Source organism: Osmia bicornis, chromosome 5 (assembly GCF_907164935.1).
Source record: "Osmia bicornis bicornis chromosome 5, iOsmBic2.1, whole genome shotgun sequence".
Classification (NCBI taxonomy): domain Eukaryota; kingdom Metazoa; phylum Arthropoda; class Insecta; order Hymenoptera; family Megachilidae; genus Osmia; species Osmia bicornis.
The window spans coordinates 1,420,332-1,444,167 of record NC_060220.1 but is presented as its reverse complement, the minus strand read 5'-3'; the positions used below and the strand labels follow the sequence as shown (position 1 = coordinate 1,444,167).

General features: G+C 31.5%; 3 protein-coding genes across 5 annotated transcripts; 1 reads left to right on the top strand and 2 right to left on the bottom strand.

Moving 5' to 3' along the window:
• Positions 1–306: 306 nt before the first annotated feature.
• On the bottom strand, positions 307–12,099 carry LOC114871024 (calcium-binding mitochondrial carrier protein SCaMC-2). 2 transcript variants are annotated; one of them, XM_029176401.2, is made up of 10 exons: positions 11,918–12,099; positions 11,431–11,833; positions 10,248–10,374; positions 9,710–9,797; positions 9,527–9,638; positions 3,323–3,481; positions 2,923–3,180; positions 2,683–2,850; positions 2,350–2,604; positions 307–2,265 (listed from the first exon to the last, which is right to left on the bottom strand). In XM_029176401.2, the coding sequence occupies exons 2-10, from the start codon at positions 11,620–11,622 to the stop codon at positions 2,191–2,193; spliced, it is 1,434 nt and encodes a 477-aa protein (XP_029032234.1). In that variant the 5' UTR covers positions 11,623–11,833; positions 11,918–12,099; the 3' UTR covers positions 307–2,190. The 2 variants fall into 2 exon arrangements, with proteins under 2 accessions (XP_029032234.1, XP_029032236.1); XM_029176403.2 differs by having other exon boundaries at positions 11,431–11,639; positions 11,992–12,099.
• Positions 12,100–15,760: 3,661 nt separating this feature from the next.
• LOC114871047 (roquin-2) lies at positions 15,761–21,394 on the bottom strand. The gene is made up of 16 exons (XM_029176458.2): positions 21,218–21,394; positions 20,382–20,544; positions 20,067–20,274; positions 19,775–19,993; positions 19,516–19,691; positions 19,109–19,442; positions 18,799–19,039; positions 18,555–18,724; positions 18,228–18,490; positions 18,029–18,133; positions 17,751–17,962; positions 17,556–17,680; positions 17,353–17,488; positions 17,226–17,295; positions 16,968–17,159; positions 15,761–16,863 (listed from the first exon to the last, which is right to left on the bottom strand). Exons 2-16 carry the CDS (start codon positions 20,541–20,543, stop codon positions 16,732–16,734), a joined length of 2,745 nt encoding a protein of 914 aa, XP_029032291.1. The 5' UTR covers position 20,544; positions 21,218–21,394; the 3' UTR covers positions 15,761–16,731.
• A 198-nt stretch (positions 21,395–21,592) lies between these two features.
• LOC114871051 (mitochondrial carrier homolog 2-like) lies at positions 21,593–23,601 on the top strand. Of its 2 annotated transcripts, XM_046285846.1 has the most exons (8): positions 21,593–21,668; positions 22,059–22,178; positions 22,249–22,333; positions 22,436–22,601; positions 22,692–22,829; positions 22,930–23,116; positions 23,192–23,259; positions 23,346–23,601. In XM_046285846.1, the coding sequence occupies exons 2-8, from the start codon at positions 22,077–22,079 to the stop codon at positions 23,539–23,541; spliced, it is 942 nt and encodes a 313-aa protein (XP_046141802.1). In that variant the 5' UTR covers positions 21,593–21,668; positions 22,059–22,076; the 3' UTR covers positions 23,542–23,601. The 2 variants fall into 2 exon arrangements, with proteins under 2 accessions (XP_046141802.1, XP_029032302.1); XM_029176469.2 differs by lacking the exon at positions 21,593–21,668 and having other exon boundaries at positions 21,677–22,178.
• Positions 23,602–23,836: the final 235 nt, after the last annotated feature.

The window sequence follows — 23,836 nt, the reverse complement described above, 5'->3', positions numbered from 1 at the left end:
ATTTTCGGATATTTATTTTTTTCCATTTATATTTGTATACATGAAATAAGTACAAAATATAAAATAATACGTTTTTTTCAGTGTATAACTTATTTTTTATCACTATGAAACTGCAATTTAATAAATTATCTCAATAAGTTTATGACGAAGAATTCTCTTCAAAGCAATATTTATTTTTATGAAGATATAAAAAAAATTCAATACGAAAACAAATATATTTTATGATCTTTGGAACGATTACTATTCACTACTTTATTTAAATGATTATGATATAAAAATGAAAGATAGTTAATAAAATATTTAAAATTTTATACAATTAATTTATTTGTAAGAATAAATATCGTAATTATCGTTATTTGTATACAGAAGTAGACATATCAAGTATAATGCAATCAAAAATGTCCGGCATTGTAAGATATTCTTTGGTGATTTACATAAAATTAATAAATATGGATAATTAGATATACAGCAAAAAAAACGATTATTTTATATTCCTTTTTTTTTATTCCTAAGCGAAATATTGTATTACTTGAGACAGAAATATTATTTGTGTCTACCAGTCATATTCAATAACCGATGTCAATTATTTAACTAAATTTTTACAATAATTTATAAATTAGGTTTATTTTTTTTTACAAATATCTTACGTATACATGGATATCCATAAAAAGAACTAAAAAATTATCTGTTTTTCGTAAGACTTGTCGGCTTTATCATGATTTAGCAATCATATTTCATACAGTGAAACATTTTACTTTCACGAGATTCAATATAATAATCTTGTAAAGTTTTCTTTTTCTTCAAATTCGTAAGCATTATTTACAAAATAGTTCTTGAAAAGTACAATGTACTTTTAACGTGTAGATGCTACAATTACTTGAAGAAGAAAGGGTTTTATAATTTTAATAGTTCCGTTTACGTATGTGAAAGATGAAGATGTGGCGAGGTACCTTAAATTTCAAGAATTTATATTGTAGATAATACCTCACACATATATGAAAGAGTAAGTTGTAAAAGTATTGTTTCTTTTTTTTCTTTAACACCGTCATTTTTGCAATTATTTGAAAGAGAAATGTAAACAAATTTGATTACAATGCTATTTTACGATATACTACTGTAAAGCCTAAATTTACATATTTATAGCATACATGATGTACACAACTTGTTCACAAAGTTCATTACATTACACAACTGATTATATTGGAAATAATAGACGTAAGAATATAATATCCAGCAGTGAAACAAGTTTAATATACAATAAATTATAAAAAGGATTAATGAAACGTGCAACTTATGACGTGATTCATAGCATAACATCGTTATAACGGAGGATCTACTATTACCGTTATATGTATCTGCCTGGAAAAAATGATAAAAATGAAAAATTTTTAAATTAATAACATGTTATGCATTGAATTACTTCTTCAATGTAGCTTATAATCATACACATCACAGTATCAATATAACTCGATCCTCCTTATATTCAGAATCGGTAACATCATGTAATGTATTTTGAAGTAATACATTCGTTTACATTTTATAGGTATATTATTCGCTTAAATGACGTTATTTTTTAAATTGTATAAAGAAATTTTTTGCTATAATATTGCAACTATTTGACATCATTCATTACCTTCCCTTAAAAAGAAAAAAAGATGAAATTATAAGTTATAATACCTTTTTTTTCTTAATATCTTTGTACTATCGTTACTATCTTGAAATTATGGATCTACATTTTTGTTTTGCTTCATGGAAGTAAAATATGAATGCAAGTCATAACTGTGAGGACGACTAAATTATTAATACAACATATCAAACACATACACAAAATGTATATAAATACGAAATAGTTAAAAGTTAATTCGAGTCATTTTATGCTGGCCACTTTGTATTACCTAATCTCTCTCTCTTTCTCTTCCTTGAAATATTTTATAAATGTGTATTATTAATATATGTATATATATATATATATATCAATAGTACGATACATTCGAAAAATAGAATGATAGATGTTTAAATAATTGTGGAAGCTTCGAGTTAACAATAAATAAGCGATATTACATTTAACAGAAGGCAGAGCATGCCAAATTGCTTATAATATTAACCAACGATTGGCTAATTTATTATACACCTTAAAATATAATCAAAGAATAATTTAGTTAAATTAGTATCACCTAAAATAAATAATCATCACGTCATATTAACACCTAAAAGTTCCCTGCAGATTTCATATACTACGTAACTAATTGATACAGCTGGTGCCACCTAAAAATAAATGATATATGTAGTAATTTATCAAATTCATCATTATCATCATCATCATTATTATTTATATAAATTATTTTATACCTTTAAAAAGTTTGGGGTTATTCCTCTATACAAACCAGGAAGTCCTTCGTTTCTAAGAATTTCTTTAAAAACACCTATCATAGTATTAGGATACTTGTCTGATATTGCATTAGCTTGTAACCGTGTTCTGACTAGCGCTAATGGATATGAACACACTTGACCGGTCGTGCTAGAAGCTGTTCCACAAAATAGTAATATATAAACCGATGGACGCTCGCTTTTATCATGGTTTCGTAAATACCAATTTTTCAATGTCTAAAACGATAATATTAATATCAATAATCTAGATAAAAGATATGATATAATAAATAATTCTTTCAATGTTATATTTACTTCGTACACAGCCAGATCAATACCAGCGTATGGGAGAATTCCTAGTAAATTAGGAATATATCCTTTGTAAAATGATTTCAATCCTCCTTGCCTATATATTTTTTTGATAGCATCAACTAAACCCGAGAACTCTCCTGTTTTTCTAAGAGCAAATCTGGTTTTGAGTACCTGTAACATATAATATCAACGACATAAATATCATACATAGATAATATGATTTTTTATTTTTTTATTTCATACCTCAAGTGGATATATAGTTGACTGACTAATTCCTCCAGCTAAAGATCCTGCCAGTAACCGTTCATGAATCTCGAGTTCCCTAACGTTGTCTCCTTTAATGTATCTTTTAATTTGTTCATAAGCCAGAAATTTCAACGCGCTTTCTGGTGCGATTTTAAGTACATTTATACCGTTTCCTCTCCACAAACTACTGTAACCACCCTCGCGGAGCATGTAGCTGAAGCAACTTCTGATTTTGCAGTGTCGCGTTCCATGTACCTAAAAGTATTCTTCTTTGTAAAAATAAACAGAGCTAATTCGTTTGCATATTTTTGTACCACATAGTACTTAAATAATATGCATTTACTTTAAATACCCTGAACAGGAAGTATAACGAATACTTTTCATTTTGTAAACCTACCTGCAGATAGACTTTAATACGATCCAAAGGAGCGGTACACGTGCGCGATACGATACCAGCTACGCCACCGGCAACCAAATGTCGCCACCACATTCCAGAGACCATTTCATTAGTCGTGAAATCCTCGGGAACAGCGATGTCTTCCCCAATGTCCATATACTGGAAAGGCAACATAAAACATGATTATCGGTTCTAATTATTTCAACGAAATTTCATATTTGTAACCGCACCGATAAACAACCGCCGTTTTGCACGTTGAAACAGACCATGCCGCGGAATGGCGAGATAAATCTCGTTAAATCATGCATGATTAATATCTTAATAATTAACCTTCTTCTGTACGCCATATTCTGTAATTTTGACATCTGGCAGTGCGTAACTGCCGTGTATTTTTCTTTCATTGTTACCACGTTTTATATGTACGAAAGAACGTGTCTTCACTGTTTACATTTATATAATGTAAATATGTACGCAACCCGTAAATCAAATTTACTGCTATGCTCTTAACTTTTATTTAACATTCGTAATTGAAAACGCGTGTATTATAGTTTTCTTGATAAGGGACAATGCTACTCTCCGTTACGGTTCGTTTAAATTTCTTCGCTTTTCGCGCCAATTACGTGCGCGTCATAATCCTACACGACTAAAGCAATTTACAAACAGTTCAAAATCTTCTTCTTTGAGAAATAAATGATTCCCCTCAGAGCATCTTATCTGTCTGTATATTCGGAACCAGTATTCACTGGTTATATCTACAATTTAACCGAATGAAAAGCTGGTTATGTTCTGTCTGATCCGCCGGGTCCAAATGTCACGTGGTCAAACAAATTTCTCACTAAATCCGGTAATTTTTCTGACGGATGTAATTCACGCCGTTATAACGGGAACAATATTTAAACATTTGCGATTAATTAAGTACATGACTGTTACGTAGAACACACATAAAGAGTAATGTGTGACCTTCGAAGACAATCGGCTTTTAAACAATCGGTGAAAAGTCACTAGGAACAGCCTGATAATTACGAAACCAAAAACGTAAGTACGAGGAAAAAATGTTTAGTAAGCTTTTTTATAGACACGTTAATGTGTTATAATGGATGGACGAGGCCAGGTAAGTAAACAATGTCACGATAATTCAATAGTAAATTAACGTCAGTAAAAATTAGTTAATCGTCGATTGAACATTATATTTGTCTATACTTATTTAAAGGTAGATGCCAGACAATATACTTGACACGCGTACGATATAATAAACGTTTAGTTCCAAATTTGAACACATTAAAGTACTATGGTAATTGTAAGTGAAACGAGTATCTCAATGGGAATGTCGAATAAAGTTGCTCGCCTTGATACAAAAATACTGGGACGGTAATAAAACAAAATGTCACTTTCGAATTTTTTCCGCGTACAGAGAAATATCGGGCATAAAAAACAGGAAAAGTTCAAAGAAGCCTTGACGTTGGTAGGTTTCATTGAATTAGTTTTTGAACTTGTACATCTTCGATTGATTACACAAGCATTTTTTATCGATTCCTTTTGGGTTAAAAAACAGCTTATACAAGCAAAAGAACTAATTCGAATGCACATAGAGGTATAACAGAAATTACGGTTATTTCTAACACAACCTGATAGTAAAAGCGAGGTATGTATTTAACTTTGAATCATAGATACTTAACTTTAGTCGAAACTGAAAGAAGATATCTGTATCGAAATCCATACCGTCCATTGTTTGATAAGTAATGTGCACTTTCTTTTTTATCACAAGTAAAATATACAAGACGTCGAATCGAATAAATTCGAGGAACGACTAAAATGATAGTATATGCAGCTTTATGTCATTAAGTCTGGCTTAAAGCCAACAAGCTAGTTGGGTTTTCGCCCAATGTCAGCTTTCAAATTTCTTTTGAATCAACCAATATTCTGTTTCTAACTTAAAGATGCCTGTGGTCACGAGACTCAACCGATTATTTTGATCCTGGCTGACAAGGCGGACCAGAAACTCAGCAACCAGACTGAAGCCGGCTATAATCGATTCAAATTGTCGCGCGCTTTATTTTAACTACACGTCATCCTTTAACTAATAAAAAAATAGAAAAGAATGTCGAACAATTGTTTGCAAAAAAGTTGAATAACCAGTGCATTTTTTAAATTTCATCCAAGTTCTTTCCAGAACATTTGAAATTCCCGCCATTTTAAAATAACGAGGCACTTATGATACCGCAATTTTTTAAATCTGTTCAAACTTATGTAAGACATAACAAAGCATGCTTTATCATTCATAAAAAACAAATTGAAATAATGACGGTTGAAATTTACGAGGAAATCGATATCAGAACTCAAGTGTCAGATAACAATCGTCCGGTTACTGGTTACAATAACTATACGCATATTGTGCCTGTTAATGACGCACATAAAACTCGCTTCACAATTTTATTAAATGACTATTTTATTTAAGGAAAAAAAAGAAACAGAAAATGAACAAACAATTCCAACAAAAATATCTTTTTTTATATTAGAAACCTCGGACTTTTAAATAATATTCTACACAGTAAAGATTTCTCTCTTTTTTATGTTTATGAATATGTAAACGTACGATATTTCTGTTTATGAATCTCAGGAGCGTCAAAATTTTCCAATGTATGAACTGATAAGTATTAGATATATGAACTGTCATTTCGCGACTTGCTCCGAGCTTTTAAAATTAAGTTCCAATAAGCTGGGAAATTTCATTTTTATTATAGTATTGTATAATAATCAATTACGAGCATTTTTCTTTCAAATAATTATATAAATGTGTATAGAACCAATATTTTCCTATGAAACTCTTTACAGGACAGAGACGTTCGTACAGAACAATCTCGAACAAATTAGAGAAGGGAATGGATTTACATTCGTATTCGCGATGAATCACGCTACTGTTACACATTTTGTCAACGTTTTCCTAATTCAACATCATACAAAATACGATTTCATTCATTATTTCATACTCGTTAGGAATGTTAGATAGGTTAAGTTTAATAATCTTATAATATCCCTGTACTTTGATAATATACCTGTATCAATGAACAGTATACTTTCAAACATATGTTCATTTCAACAGTTGTCACTATTTACTAGTTCTACCAAAGTTAATATTAATTATGCATATTCAATTTTATTTTATAAGCAAATAAGTATCAATGAACATTGTTAGAGCTACTGAAATTGTGATTCATTTTATAAAATAATATTCATGATTTATGTTGAACAAAAAAAAATGTTTCCGATATCTTCCTAGATACATAGATTTAATTTATTTATTCATGAATAATTACTAATCATGTGAGATTTCAGTTCTAAAATAGTTTACAAGAAAGCGTAGAGCAAAATTCTTAAACTTTCGCTTTCTCCGTAACCACGTGACACGTATGCCAGCCATAACCTCTATGCGACTATATTATAACCTCTCGCGGATATAATTATCAATACAAAATTGCCCTGATTAAAATAGCCAATACATTTTCTATGAAAAATCAGATTTACTGCAATTTGCAAGTGTTAATTTTCAAATAGATTCCAAAGTACACTGTGGAATTACACTTTTGATAAACCTTTTTTTTTCCCCCCGTTGGAATAAAAACTGCGAGTTCGCGGAAGATTAAGACTAAAGCAAAATTCTTAATCGCGTTTACACTTGTTATCCCTTTTAGCGTCCATAAATAGTTACCCTGCTACTATACAAGAGGAGAGACTCACCCGTTGCAAAAGTGCATGGTAATTTTGTAGGAAATCCTCGCAAACCTGACAGGTAGGCGAAATGCATTCATTCTTCAGTAGTCTTGATTTTTTAAACGTGTACATTATATTTAACGATGGCAAAAACTATTCTCACTAAAGGTTTTATCTTGTACCAGAAAGCGCGATTAAAACTGAACGAAAAGGTTTACGTGTATGTACGTTCAATATGTCTGAGAAATACGACAACTAAAAACAACGGCGGCTAGAAACTGTTTAACAAAATGTATAGAAAATGCAGGTAAAACGAGCCTCCCCATAAAACCAACGATATGAGAGCTCGGAGTCCGATCTCAAGACTGAAGAGCGCTAAGAAACGGCAAGGGAGTTAAAACAGTATCGCTGATTTAGTCGGGGAAAGCCCCCCACCATCTTTTTTTTTGTAAGGTCTACATTGTACGCTATAGTATATGTCTCATTGCTCAACGTATTTTAACAAGGAAAATACCTGTTAAAATTTGCCTTTAATTTTTCACATTTTAAAGGTGAATTTACCTAACCACTTGATAAGTTAAAAAGCAATATACCTGGCACTAAAGCTATAAAATATAAAACAAACATTTTAACATTTGTGTCAACAATTATTTGATAAAGATGTAACAATAATGATAAAGAATATGAAATGTATAATATAGAACTTTAATTAGCACGTTGACACATTTGAGAATATGTTACCGTGTGGCCTCTTTTCATGTGAAAGTTAACTATTCCGGCACGCAGAAATCGAATACCGTAACAAGTAAAGCATGCGGTCACGCGTGGTATGTGTATTTCTTCATCTATCAGAAGAAGAAATACCGTTTTCCAATACAGGAAACTATGCAAAGAAGAAGGTAAACGGAATAATAAAAAAGAAATAAATAATTTTCCTTATGCTACGTCAATTCGTATACCGTATCTGTTCGTGTTACGCGTGGTCAACGTAATTACAATTATGAAAATAATGGAATGCAATGCGTCATCGCGTGAAAAAACAAGGCGCAGACTAGATGGCAGACGTTCGCAGCAGACAGTAAACGTTCTGCTAATAATGAATTTCTGAAATTTTAACGCAGGCCTAAGGGGCAGGAAGATTCGTGGTACAGCACTATCGTATTCTGTACTCATGATCAACAGACGCTGACCTCACATAGTAAGCGTATGGCTGACGAAACGTTGCAAGATATTTCACCATTATAAAAAATTTAATTCAAAGCCGAAGATTGTAAAAAGGCAACGTCATTTTCCAGTAATTATTATCGACCATTTTTTCATCTAATTTCTTGCTTCATGTAGGTATATATCTGCAGTTACATTTAAATAATGTAATTACTGTACAAAGTACAAGAAATTAACTTAAGAAGATTTAAATTGTAATTAAATGTAACAGTCAAATTATAACATGGTACATATTATTATAATATTATTCATGATTAAAATTGTTATCATTAAATATCGTTACTCGTTGTTTTTCATTGTTACTGCAAATGTTTGCAGTTTCCTATCATAAATCTGGTGAACAATAATGTTCTTTGTACCACCCTACAGAACAATAACTAAAACAGTGATGCGAGAGAATTATTTATCTTTGCTAAAGTAAATTGTAAGAACTTGTATGGCAATGTTGTAAAGAAAATATGATTATATGAGAAAATTTTTCAATCAGAGATATCTATATTCTACATCACATTTGTAACGAACTTTTTCACTGTTTTAAATATGTGGTGTTACGGTAGGACGGCTGTAAAAATTCCCAATGCGATTCTCGCGAACTATCGTTCGATTTGTAACTTTTTTTGTCCTGTCCGCAATGCGAAATCGACTTTGCAAAAGGTACTCTATCGTGCGCATGCGCTAGAAAATGATTAGCTTTTATCGCGCACGCGTGTCTAAATCAAGTTGATTCGGGAAGGGGTTGCGTTAACGGCGGGAGGGGAGAGAGAGGTACTGGAAACAGCTGGGAAACTATCAAGGTCATTTTGAACGACAACTACTCGACGTCACACCTCCGGTCGAGCCCTCTTCGTCAACGAATCAGAGCCCTGCACCGACTCGATCGTTCCTCGTATCCATGCAAACTACACCCTCGAGTTCATCGTACAACTGTTATATAGAGTGCAGACACTCGAATCCTATGCACCCAACTGCTATGCTTGCGCTTCGTTATAACTTAACTTTGTAACTGAATAATTTCATAAAAAATACTGTCATTGAAACAGGGCCAGCCCTGAGATTTTGGGGGTCCAAAAAAGGGCCCCTTCACATACATGACATAAAAAAAAGTAGCTCAAATAAAATTTATAAAATTAACATTAAAGCTTGTATAACAGGGCTGGCTCTGCATTGAAATTTGAATAAGCAATGAATTTAAACTAACTGCCTGGCTCGATATTATTAATAAAAAGCTTAAACAATGTATACCAATGATAGCATTGTATTACCAATACTTACATTTGTATGATGCCAATATTCTATAAGACCAGGAAGATCGGAACTCGGTGCGTACAGTAAAAAGTCTCGCCATTCGTTGAAAGTGATGGTGAGACTTCCATCTGTGTCCATTCTATCATCGACACAAGTTTCATCTCATTATGTTAATCGCTACTTTCTATCTTGCAATTATTATAATCTTACCGCTGCAACAGTCTCTTCGCCTCGCTGTAATCCATCGTTATACCCAACTCCTCGAACGACTTTACCAATTCCTCCAAGTCGATTTTACCTGTAAAAGCAACATTCGGTTACGACCAGTTAACAGGGCCGGCCCTGAGATATCGGGGGTCCTAGGCGAGCTCCACAAAAGGGCCCCTTTACATTGTTTCTGACAGAAAAAAAGTAGCTTAAATAAAATTTATAAAATTAACATTAAATCAGTTAGACGTAACAAAAGGAAATATTTTTTTATCGCGCTGCTTCGAAGAATCCATACTGCTGGTTTAACAAAAGAATAAAATAATAACAGGTAAAGATAACAATGATGTCGAGTAATATTTTTTTGAGCTGTTTCAAGTTTTCTTAACGATAAGAAAAGTGATTCATGATCGATTTTTAAATGAACAGATAAATCACTTCGGATAATAGTTTCATGCCTATTGGTCGATAGGTGTAGACACCTTCGTTTTCCACCTTAAGCTCTTTGGGTAATTGAACATTTGATCATATATGTACTGACCATCCTTGTTTCTGTCAAGATGAGAAAACTGTAGTCGTAGGTTTTTTTCATGTTCGCGAACATAGTGTATAAATTCCGCCAGACTTATGTCACCGCTCTTAGTGCTGTCTGATCTTGCCAAGAATTTCTGTAAAAAAATTCGTAAACATTTCGTTAAAAAAAAAAAAATTTCTCGAGCGAAAAATAATTTGTATTAACCCTTTCGCTGTCACAGTGGTCCGATGGGACCAGATGGGACCGGCGCTTGCCATTTCATTTGGGCCATGGTGGTTTCCGGTGACCACCATTAAGAAAAATGTGCTATCGGCAAGATTGTACCGTTATAAAATTTTTAATATGAAATCTGTGGCCCACTGGTGCAAGTTCAAAAATTCGCTTGGCAGCGAAAGGATTAAATAAAATGAACAATTATTAGGTACATATTTATATGGGAAAATATTTTCTTTCCTTCGTACTTGAACAAAATGGCACAACAATGTGTGTTATCCTTAATGAAATCAAAATAAATTCTATTAAGCGCAAATCGTGCCGCTATGTATGTATGCGGCAAGAATATTAACGGTAACCTTCTTCAAATTAAATAACAGAGATCACATATCGCAGTAACTAACTCTAAGTCCAAGGTTTCCGATATTACAATGAAAACTCGATTATTATGCGGAAAATTATACTTAACAAATTTATGTTGCGGAATTAATTAATTATGGCTGTTAAAAATATACTCTGCGACAAAGTATTGGAAATGATTAATAAAAAGTGATTAATGATTCCATAAACTGTACAATGTTTAAGGGTTTAAAGTTCATGGTGAACTTTGTACAAATACCATGGGTTAAGTGTCGTTTAAACTGTTTTATAACAAACGCGAAGTATCGTTCATCATAAAAATTGTCATATTTTTATTTGATACATTCAAAATCAATACATGCTGTTTTTGACCCAGAACCTACAATCTTTATGTAACATCTATAATACATGTCTACTGCATACTTTCCATACATACACCTACATAATGTATACAAATGCCTTTCGAATCAAGCGTGACACGAAATGTGAGAAGGTTTATTAGTAATATACAATTTTCAAGAATATTCAATTAAAATATAGTAATAGTAATTTATATTGCAGATTTAATTATAATTCGGTTACAAAGTGAAATATAAATTACAAAATTCCAACATACCTCTGCGTAAGATTTGTCCACGCCAACTTCGCGAAGCGCTTTCGATAAATCCTTAACATCAATTCTTCCGTTTCCGTCTAAATCCAATTTCTGGAATATATTTTCCAGCCTCTCCTCGTCTTCAGCCGGCAATTTGTGTAGGTAATGCGGTGGCATTACGCCATGCACTACATTTCCTCGATTGTCAGGCATGTTTCTCTCACTTTATACTAATATATTGCAAAGAACGAAAAATATACTTTTTCTACAATTCACCCGCGTTACCGTTCACAAATATTCTTTTATTTTTATTTCTCAGACAGGCACGCCTCACAGACCACTTGCTACCTTTTCGTAACCGTACGTAGTGCTTCGATCGTTATACACGCCTAAAAGGGAACTCATAACTGCGTACACGTGGTGGCTACTAAACAACGTACATTGATTTTACAACTATTCGCATACATTTTACAACGGGACAACGTAATTATATGGTCATGATACGTACCGAAATTTATTGCGTAGCTTTCATCGTGAAAGCAACAACACGAAGATCGCGAAAACAGTTTTAAGCCTATGTACCTTGTTTCTGTTGTACAAATTGATTTGTAACCGCTTTTTATATTTATTCCGCAAGATTGAGAAGCAAACGCCACACCGTTTCCTCTGCTTGTGACCGAGCAACTGCCAAAGCACAACTACGTCCAGGTCCAGCACCGCTGGAACTACGTGCTTCGCGCCAGGCACTGGCTAGTGGCACCCTCTGACGGCAAACTCGTGAAACACGTAGACAATTTCGATCGATAAAGACAATTTTTTAAATTCACCCCGTGGCGGGATTTTCAATCATCGGTATACAAACTTTACTGAATTTAGAATTTTTCATAGATGTATATTGATTTAAGCAAATTTAAAAGACAAATCGGCCAAAAACTTGTCTTTACGTTTAATAGATAAATATATTACGCTTTTGCTTACATTACATCTTTTAGAAAGTACAATCTACTTTCGTGAATAATTTGTAGACAGTATAAAACATTTAAAGAATTTGATCTAGATGCAGCAATATTACTTTTAAATATTGAATGAATTTTCTATTAGGTTTATTTCTATATCAGAAACAGTGAATGAAACCGAGGTAATAAATATTGCTTCTAACAGACAATTTTTATATTATAATGTGACTTTTTCCATTGTTATTTATTTAGAAAAATACATTAAAAATGCCAGACTAACATCACATTGAACATAATAGGCAATATAAATATGTTTTAACTGAATTTAACAAAACACATATTGTAACATACTTTTACCTCTTTTTCCAAATGAATAATAACTTTTAATTACAAAAATTCTGAACGTACACATACTAGATTGCCCATTATGTTTATGAATAAAGTAACAAAAATCTTACAATCAGAAATTAATTTAACATAAACAAAGTATTCTTCAAAAAGTACTATTCGTACTGCTAAGTGCCGAGTGCGCGCTGACTATATGTATTATATACCGATATGTATATAATTATTATTGTTTCATATGTTCAAACAAAGAACGTTAATCATAGATTGTATGTGGCTTCATACCATTAACATAGGTAGGTGTGTATCATTATACACATAGTGACATGTTTAACATGCAATTAATCTGAAGCTTGCACAAACAGTATTTGTTGCGCTTATTACTTCCCAGTGTACACAGCCCTCTTCGCATTTACTCTATATTTATTAACGAGTCATACTACAAATAAAAAACAAAAAAGAAATTGAAGGGCAACATTCTGTTAAATAGATCACTAGACAGATTATTGATTATAATTGTTTTAAACAATGAAAACATTGAAAGGTCACAAGGTTTTTAATCTTGTAGATAACTTAATATAAGAAGCAGTTTAAAACGAAAGTTAATAGATTTAGTCATTTTATAAACATATATATGTATTTTGTATTAGAACCAACTATAAACATGGTATTTATTTACAGAAAGGAACGTATTATCTCTTATATTTAATTTTGTGCTCAGACTAAAATATCTTTTAATAATTATTTGAACAGAAACTGAAAAGGTAATTTTCATGGAATTTGTAAAATTATAATTTTAGTTTTGATACTCAATATAAAGAACAAATTTTGTATCTTAATTTGAAATTTAAAAATTATTATAAAATTCTTTCTAATAAGTTAAAAGATTATTTTGTTTAATGTACAAAATTAAAAGATGGCCCCTTTCTGTAATATTGTCACATTTTTTTATTTCCAGTACAATGGCCAGTTGCATTTGCAATGAAATTTCATAACACATAATGATTGCAAATTTTCTCATGCTCATAATAAAAAAAAAAATTTGTGAAACCAGTAACAAAATAAATAAAGTTTTTAACATATTTCTCAAATACATAAATATAGTTTTGAATTTAAATATAATCAACACCAATGTTGTATCACCAATGTAGAGCAAATAATTTAGTATTTATATGTTATGTACTAAGTCTGTAATGGAAATATCATTTTTACAGAAATATTGAGACTTATATAAGAAAATTTGTTATTGCTTCATGTGATTAAATATAAACGTAATTGCATTTGAAATTAAAATTAATCACATACACTGAGAAAACAATTTTTCATACAATTTTTCTATGTATATTTTTTTATATATATTTCAGTGTTCCATGGTAAACAAAAGAAATTTGTATTAGTAAACGATAAAACAAATAAAATTGCACCATTGTTTATAATTTTCACAAGAGACTAGTTATGTTCTGAGGTTACATTTCTTTCCACAGCTCAGAATAATGTGCCTCAATATTGCAAAATAAGGAAATACTGAAAATTAATATGCGCAACTGTAAAATGCTTTACAAAGTTTTCTCTGTTGCTGCATGATTCAAAGGCACATTTTAGATTGAAAGAAATATTTCTACATGAACATACCTAGTGACTGTATAATAAGGTAAAACAATATTTTTAATGAGAAAGATCAACCTTCTTCGATCTCTATACTCCATAAAAATCTGTCACTTCCACTAAAACTGGAATTATCAATATCTATGCTACGTATGATTAAAAAAAAAAAAGAAAAGGAAAAAATAGAACCAAAAAACTATTGCAATGCATAGATCACTCCATATCGTAAAGAGGCTGTAACTTGATTAATGCAAATGGTTTGACCAAATTTTGTATCACATTTATAAAATATAATTCATATCAAACCACTCAATCGATTGAGTCAATTTTTTAATAAAGAAACAAACGTTTTAAATTAACAGAGATATTGTACCAAATGCAGATAATAGTCGCCAAGAAAGTTACATATTCTTGTCTATAGAATGAAATACATATCTCATTAAGTTTTTTTCTCTATGAAAAATGTAAATTTCATCTTTTTGTAGTAAGAAGAAAACGCTATGTCATATAACATTAAATACATTAGATCATGTTTATTGTAAGAAATTAAAGTAATAGTTAAGAGGAAGCCAATGTGACTGTTTCGGTTTCTCGTAAGTCCGTAAATCGAACATGTTTACAAACGTGAGAGCTGCAGCTCGCATAACAGTCTGTTCACTTCATTTCTTTTACTTTTCAGTAAAATATAGTTTTAAGTCAGTGACTTGCGAACTCTATGCTATAAGAAATTTGTACAAAACAAAATAATATAAATTACAAAACTACACAAATTTAATAAACAAGTTTTATGATTAATGGTCTGAACATATCAAATGTTTACATTTAAACATCACTGTCTAAAATTATGTAACTAATCACAGTAAATAAGATAAAATGCAATGTTCTTTTTACCAGGCACAAATGGAATCTATAGTTAAATTTTTTTTATTATATATTGTCAAAATAAAGGAAAATTTTATACGTATCATCAAAATTTTCCTTACTTTATCCTTTTTTAAATTTTAAGTATTTGAAATTGAAACACTGTATACTGAATATTGATCTGGATATTGAATGTTATAAAGAAATTTCTTAACATTCGTATTTATAATCTTATTTACCAACTTTTAGTAAGTTCTGTTCATTTCAGAAACGTTTAAGAATGATTATAGAAATTTTGAACAAGAATTTATCAGACGGTAGACCTAAAACCAAAAAATATTATGCGAGAAATGTAAACATTAAACGAAGTACGATAGCAAATCGAAGTTATCGTATTTTATTCGAAACCATATTTTCAAATATGAAAACATGAATCGTAAAACGGAGTACAATACGAAAACTATTTAAAAAAAGAAATTTTGCTTTGTCAGCTAAAAAATCAATTACCCTATATATATCATATATATATATATAATATAATTAAGATATATATATATTTAATTAAACGTAATATATATCTTAATTATGTAAAATTTTAACAGAATATGTTAATTTTATGTATGTATAACACCTATATGTATTCGTATATTTTTTTTTATCATGTAACCTTGTTGCAGGTTAAATAGCATTCTTTCCGAATGTATCAGTAATATAATATTCTTTGCTTCATTGTGCAAACATATAAACAAAATATACTACATCCTGTCATGTTTATAAAACACTGACATATTAATTTCTGTTAAATTTTAACAAATCTGCTCTTATCTGTTTAATCTGTTTGTTAAAGAGAATGTCCCTATTATGGTATTCATAACGGAACACCGATCAACCCTTCACCGGTTTTATAAATGTAAATTTTTTTTTAATGCGGCAGCTAACTCTCACTTCTTTACATTGATTTCTCTATAATAATAAATTTCTACTGCAGTTAGTAAAAATTAAAACGACGCGACTTCCTGCATAACTAAATATAAGTTACTATATATCATCATCATGAAGAATTTGATGCGTTTTAACAAATTTGTGTCGAAATATCACGTACTTACACCTAATCTTCTATATACTGATAATAAACTCCAGGAAAAAATACATTTTCACACTTGAAGAAGAAAGATTATATACCAGATAATTTGTAAAGGCATAGTACATGGGAAAGTACTCAGTTCACTTTATATCATGCTATACCAATACGAAAATTTTTTATGCTCGTCGAAGAGATGTTTAGGATGATAAATTCTTCTATTTACCGAGATTTCCTCAAGTGTCATCGTCCAGTTTGGAAATTTCAATTCTTCGTTATGCAAATAGTACAAATTCCACTTTACTTTCAGTTATTTTCGTTAGAAAAATTGAAAACACGATGAGATGCATGGAAGTTCGCACGAATGATTACTTGCACATGTCAAAAAAACATGTTTGTTTCGTAAAACAAATAATGGTCAGATCTAAAAAAAAAAAAAAAGTAAAGAACTTAGTAAGATTCAATGTCTTACTATTATTTTTTAGAATTGTCCTCTTCGCTCGACCAATGTTGTAGTTCTTGTAATTCTTGTTCTTGGAGTTCAAATTCCCATCGTAATTCTAACTCTCTCATATCATTTGCAATACCAGCCTCATATGTATCTTCCTATGAATTGAGTCGAGATTTTATACAAATTTTTTAGCAATATACTTTATAACAATTAGAATATCTAGAGTACATTACACATTTCATTGTATAGAAGAATTTACCTCTTCGGGTTTATAATCTTGATTAAAATTTTGGCTACCAAGCACGCTGTTCGATGACTGAATCCAAGGTATAGTGCCATACGGGCTCCAATTTCGTACGTCCTTTTCCTTTTCCCTGATACCGGCTTCGATCATCTGTAACTCTTGCGCTAACCTTTCTCCGGCGGTGAAGGTGGCTCCTTGAGTAGCAAGCTAAACGTATACTTTTATTTTAATATTACTTTATTAATAAAAGAAATATCAATAATTTATTAATACCTTCAAGTCATTAATCTTCTTTTCAAGGTGCTTTAATTGCTGTTTCACTTTTTGTGATTCCAGAATTAAGCTGAAATTTATATTTTAGTTGAATACATAATTTATAAAAATAACAAAAATAACTTACTCTTTAGACATGCACTCTGATCGCGCGAATTGCGTTGTTGATTCAGATATATTGCGACCAAAAGTAATGTAATTATCCTCAAAGCCAGTGTTATTAATAGACTGTATTCCTCCGTTTGCACCAATGGTAGCGTACGCTGTGATAATTTATATTTTTAATCCATTCTTATTTTTGAATATCTTTTTTTTTTCAATTACACTTACGTTGATGATTGCCATAGTACCAAGATGTAACTGAATTTGTATTTGGCATAGGTCTGTAGGCAGACATTGCAGGAGGCGTGCCTCCTTCGCCATAAAAATTAGTAGGTTGTACACCATTGCTAGATCTAAGAAAAACAAGTTACAATGATAAAATTAACATAGATAATTTTCGAGATAAATGTCCCGATCGTTTACCTGATTAAATTTTTGGGTAATTTAGAAATTGGTCCATATTTATTACTAGACGACGCATCAAATGGCACAAATTCATCGTCAAATAAAATAGAATCCGTACACGGGAAATTGTTGTTACAATTCATATTCGACGGAGGAATTATAGGATTACTCTGTGTATTTGCCCATATAGAGAAATTTGAAGATAACGCATCACCTTGCACATCGTAATTCTGTAAATCACAAAAAGAATATGTAGAAACTATTCACGATGATTCGAATAAACTACATGATCGTACCGATTTCATCTGCGGCACTTGTTTGTTGACAATTGTTTCAAGTTGATTTAAGATTTCCATCCTACGTTGCAGCAACATCGCCAATGTTTTGGCAACTGTCCGCTGCTACATTAACATATATAAAGGTATTACAAAGAAGTACTTTATAACGTATGTAACAACGCTTATTAAACGAGTATGAAAAGTAAATTTATATTACCTTCTTACTATTAGAAATTCCATTTGTCACGTTGGAAGAAATCTGCGACGAATCCCACATACCAAGATTAGGTGTAGTGTATTCGATAGGTGCATTAGGCACGATGTAATGAGAGCAATGCATATCGATATTTTTAGTCGGTACCATAGGCACTATTCCTTGCGGAGATGGTAACATGTAACTAGTCAATGATCCAACGAAATTATTTTCATTTGTCGTAGTATGATGTTGCATTGGATTAACTTTGTTTATAGAATTGAAATCTAAAAAGTATCAATTGATTGTTAATCGATCTTGGTATATTACTTATTTTACCTAGATACTTACTGTCTCTATGAGTATTGTCATGTGATTTTATGGAATGATAAGATAGTTCGTCATTTTGTTTAAACGACTTGTTATTTGATCCAGTAACTACTTTATCCGTCTTCGTATCTGAATTATTGGTGACCGGTAAATTTGATCTGATACTTAGCTTTCGATTTTTTGATCTGTACCTACTCAACGAATTATTGAAATTACATACAATTAAATTTTTTAAATGAAAGCATTAATGTACACGTGTACGCACTTGTCCAATTCCATGTCACTATGAGCAAATGTACAATTTGTAGATCTAGGACAAGATCCTCTGAGCGCAAGATCTCGGCACATGCTCACTTTGTATTTCGGTTGACCTGGGCCCACATTGTGGGTGCCGTCCTGCGTTTTTCGATTACCGTGTTGTTGAATAAATTCTACCAATGCCGCAACTACAGTTCTAACGGCTTCTAATGCCGCGCGACATTCCGCTAACGTAGGAGGTTCAGTTTCTGCAACAGGGAGAATAAATTCGAAATATCTCGCTTGTTTGTATGATACAATAATATGAGAAATTATACCTGGGCTAGGATCTATCGAAGCTAATAGCTCTAATTGGGGTCTTAGACTACTTAATTGTCCCGGATCAGGAGTACGTTGAAGAGCGATAACCAATTCTTGTACACTTTGAGCAAAAGATTGTGGAGTCTGAAGTTTGTCTATAATACTTTGCATATGAGATTTATGGCTGGTATCTCCGTACAATAATGCAGACCATTGATCGGGTGCTATTCTTAAACCAGCTTCCGTTGCAATTTGCACTATCTGAGCGTCGTGCTCCCTTCTTAAAGCCTCGTATGTTCTGAATTCTTCCTTCAATTGCATCAACGACGAATCTCCTTCTCGCTTAGATACCTAATTAAATACGTACAGTTGTGAATTTTATATGTTTAATAACTGTAATTACTTTTAATTACGTTTACATTACCTTGAAACAACTTGCTCTGTATAACAGCTGTACAACATGTCCTATACTTGTTTTGGAAGCTTGAGGAAAGTGTGATTCTAAACGTTGAACTACAAACATAACTAACACTTTTCTAGAAAGAGCTGATCCATCTTCTAAAGCCAAAAGAACTAGTTTGAGGACTTCTTCTTGCATCGCTAATAACGAACACGATATTTACATGAAAAAATCATGAACATATATATTTCAATAATTTTATTTCATTTGTTTTATAATATACCTGGCCCGAGAAACTGACATCCACGAGCACGTACAGCGGCCCATAAATTAGCGTTAAGTTGTTGCGGATTTTGATGTTGAAGTATTAATTCAGTAACCGACCGTTCGCCTAAACTTCTAGCTGCCCTAACTGCACGGGCTCTTCCTTCTGGCTCAACCAACTGACAACCTACCAAAGTCACTAATTTTCTTTGCATCGGTCGTGAAACTAGACCAGCCCCTATAAGGTATCAAAAAATAGATTTAACTTACACAAATATTAAATAATAATACGATATAACAATTGATACTACCTGTAGCTAAAATAGGATTTGTTTGACATGGTTTGAGATATAAAGCAAGCTCTTCAATGCAACGTTTAGCAACCAAATAATTAGCATGATCTTCGGGTGGTAATAATTTCTGATAAGCTGTCGCAACATTTGTGGGAACAGAATTTCCCACTAATTGTAGTAAAGCTTCATTTACAGGTAATCTTTCTATTTCTGTATTAATAACGCTCTGAAACGTATATAACTTGGTAAACAACGACTACCTCTTTATTATGTTACCTGTTACTTTTCCTTATTTGTTTACATTAGTAAGTAAAGAATATCAATGTCACATACCTGATCGAAAGGACATTGTTTACGATGTAAATTTGCAAGGCACGTTCGACATATGGTATGACCACATCCTAAGGATATCGGGCCCCTTATGGCCACATCAAAATCATGACAGCAAACTGGACAAGAAAGAAATTCAGTCCACTGAGGTGCCTGTATTGGCATTCTGTAATAAAATTACATGAAAATGTTCAATTTTTTTTTTTTTTTTTTATTTCACAATTCTCTGCAATACTGTTTTTTTTCCAACAATAACTGTAAAAAAAATTTAATATTAACACTTAGATTGATCAATTCATACAAAGAAATCTTTAGCTTATATTTATTTATTAACTGTAAACGCGATATATACGTATAGAATCGTATATAGCGTTATCGTAAAAAGTATTCTATAATTACGTCGAACAAGGAAACATTCTCTAAATAAAATCGAAACGAAGAATTTTACTGATTCGGAAAACGAATAAGAAACGCAGAAAAAATCTTTTCTTTGATCAGAAAATATTTATCTGCGGATACAAACTTGTTCGAAACAATAACGTTTGCTCATCAATTGTTTTCTGCGCGATGATTAATTATTTTCTTTTGATTCTTTCAAGCATGAAATTCAGCCTCGCAACTAAAAAAAATTACGCAGGAAATATTTAAAACGCGTACATCATTTTCAATCACGCAATTAGATGAAATTTTTTTTTAAATTATTGTCGCTGATTTTGCTTGCATTCATCGAATGGTCGTATTCTACATAGGAATTAAAAACACGACATTTGCTCTTGCCATGAGGAAATACGTCAAATGAACGTATCGTCGTTTTCATCGGAATTAACCAAAAAACTCACCTCGTTACATCCCTCAGAAAACATCACATTAACTACTCGGTTACTTCGCACGTAGTTCTGCCATCAAAGCAAGAACAGATGAATCATAAATAGTAAGATGAGCTCAGCACGATATCCCTCACGTTTGCCTTTTTACTTCACTAGAAACTCGTGACGAAAACAATCTAGAAAAATGATTTTCCAGGTTTGTTCAACAGAGAGCGCTATAAACAACATAAAGTCAAATTTTCAAATTTTACGTAACAATATTCCCATTGGTTAAATAAATAAACAACAATAAAAAGGTTTACACTTATATAAGTATTATATAATTCAAGTATATCCCTGTTTATAATTCCTCCTCTAGTGTAAGGTTTCATTCAAAAAGTATTTATTATTATTATTCGTTATATAATATCGCATGGAAACAGATATTCATATCGATGTTCCTGAAAGAAAATATAGAACTTCTGTAATTATTTGAAAGATTTCTTTCTGTCTGTAAAATTAAAACTCAATATTTTAATAGAATTTCATATATAAAATGAAAAATGTTGCATAAACCACTGTCTTTCATCATATCCATCCATTTACATTCACTTGTTTTTTGATAAACATGATTGAGTTTCGTATCTAGCAAAATTCTAAATGCATTATTTATTTCTTTTAATTTACTATCCTGGAATACATACATTGGTGACATTACCTACTAGTTTCCAAATGCGAAAGACAGTGGGGAGCATGCGTTTGCTTAATGGGAGGACTGTGGATACTAGTTCAATGTACTAACTGAGGATTAACTATAACTATTGTTCAAAATCATTAAATAAATAATACTGCACAGAAACTGATACTTAAACAGGGTAAATTCTAATCAAATATGATACCTCCGGAAGATGAACCGTTGTGGCCCGATATCGCTCTTCGCATGTTAACGAACACTGTTTCACATCCAATTGAATATGCTAAAGTTTTAATACAGGTAATAGATGAAATTATATGAAAAATAAAGAATCATCAGAATATTCTAATTATTATTTATGACACATTAGATTGGATATGAACCAATTCCACCACGGCCGACAACTACTTTATTAGGACAACCGGCTTTGGCTTTACCTAATGTTTTTCAATACGGTAAGCGGATTTTTGATAATAATGTATCCTTATTTTTCCTTTATAAATATCATATTCCCGTATTCTTTGATTCCTACAATATATTATTTTATTATTTTACAGTTAGGTACATAAAAAGTGTGGACGGGTTTACAGGCTGTTATTGCGGCCTAATACCAAAATTATGTGCCTATACTGTAAGTGCTGTAGCTTTCGAGAAAACCTCGAAACTAATGAAATTTAGCGACGAACGAAATACAGAGACTTACGATGAATGTCAAAGAGAAGAGTAAATATATGTATATGTGTATATCATAAAATTGAATGTTGCAAAGTTTTACAAACAACAACAAATCTAAACCTTTTTACTTTTTTATAGAATCGAACGTAAGAATTGCATATATCAATTCATACGAGATCTAATTAGTAGAACAATTGGAATTATACTTAGTCATCCACTGGACGTTATAGCATTGAGGATGATGGCACAGTTTGTTGGTGGAGAAAGAAAATACAAGTATTATAGTTAATTAAATAACACTGGTCTTATACATTTTGATGCTAATTATAAATGCATTATTTCTATAGCCATTTTACTTCCTTTTATCCATTAATAGCGGATTATTTAGATCATTTGTGGAAGTGTACAAAGAAAATGGGGTTATGGGATATTATGCAGGGTTAGTGCCCCGTCTCATTGGAAATGCTGCAGCATTGGTACTAGTCAGTTCTTCTACTTATCTTATCGATAAATATGTTATAAGCGATCGTGCATTAAAACCATTCGTAGTTTCCACTATGAGAGTAAGTAAATGATTAAATTACAATATGTATATAATGTAAGAAACACATGGGAATTAATGAAAAATAATTTTGCAGTTTGTAGCAACAACAATTACCTATCCCTTTTTAGTGGTATCACACTGTATGGCAGTTAATAATTGCGGGTAAGCTAATTTTTAAATACAATTGATATGTACTCTATCTATTTTAACAGAAGCGGATGTTAATATATCTAATTTCGTTAATTAAGGTTAATTGCGGGTCTTCCTCCACAAATGCCAATTTATAATAGCTGGTTGGATTGCTGGTCTCATCTTTCAGCTACCAATCAGCTGAAAAGAGGAAACAGTCTTATATGGCGTTATTATACAGGACCACAAGTGATAATTAATGGAAAGCCAATACCTATTAATAAATATAATTTCCAGTTGCAAAGTACAACATAGTAATAACATTACATTAACTTGTATTTGAAAGACTAACAGTAAAATCACTCCTGTGCTATACATATATATTTTATTTTTGGTAAAGTTACTACCATAGTACATTCTTTGCATTCAAATACTTCACTAAATTGATCGAACTCGCGATTATACTAAGTACTGATAAACGACTTTTTTCTTAGGTATTCTGTACCACCGAAAAATATCATTTACATTTTAAACTGATTGACGCACAAGCATTCAGTGAATATAAGTATTAATAAATATGATTTATCATTTCCGTAATCCACATTCGCTT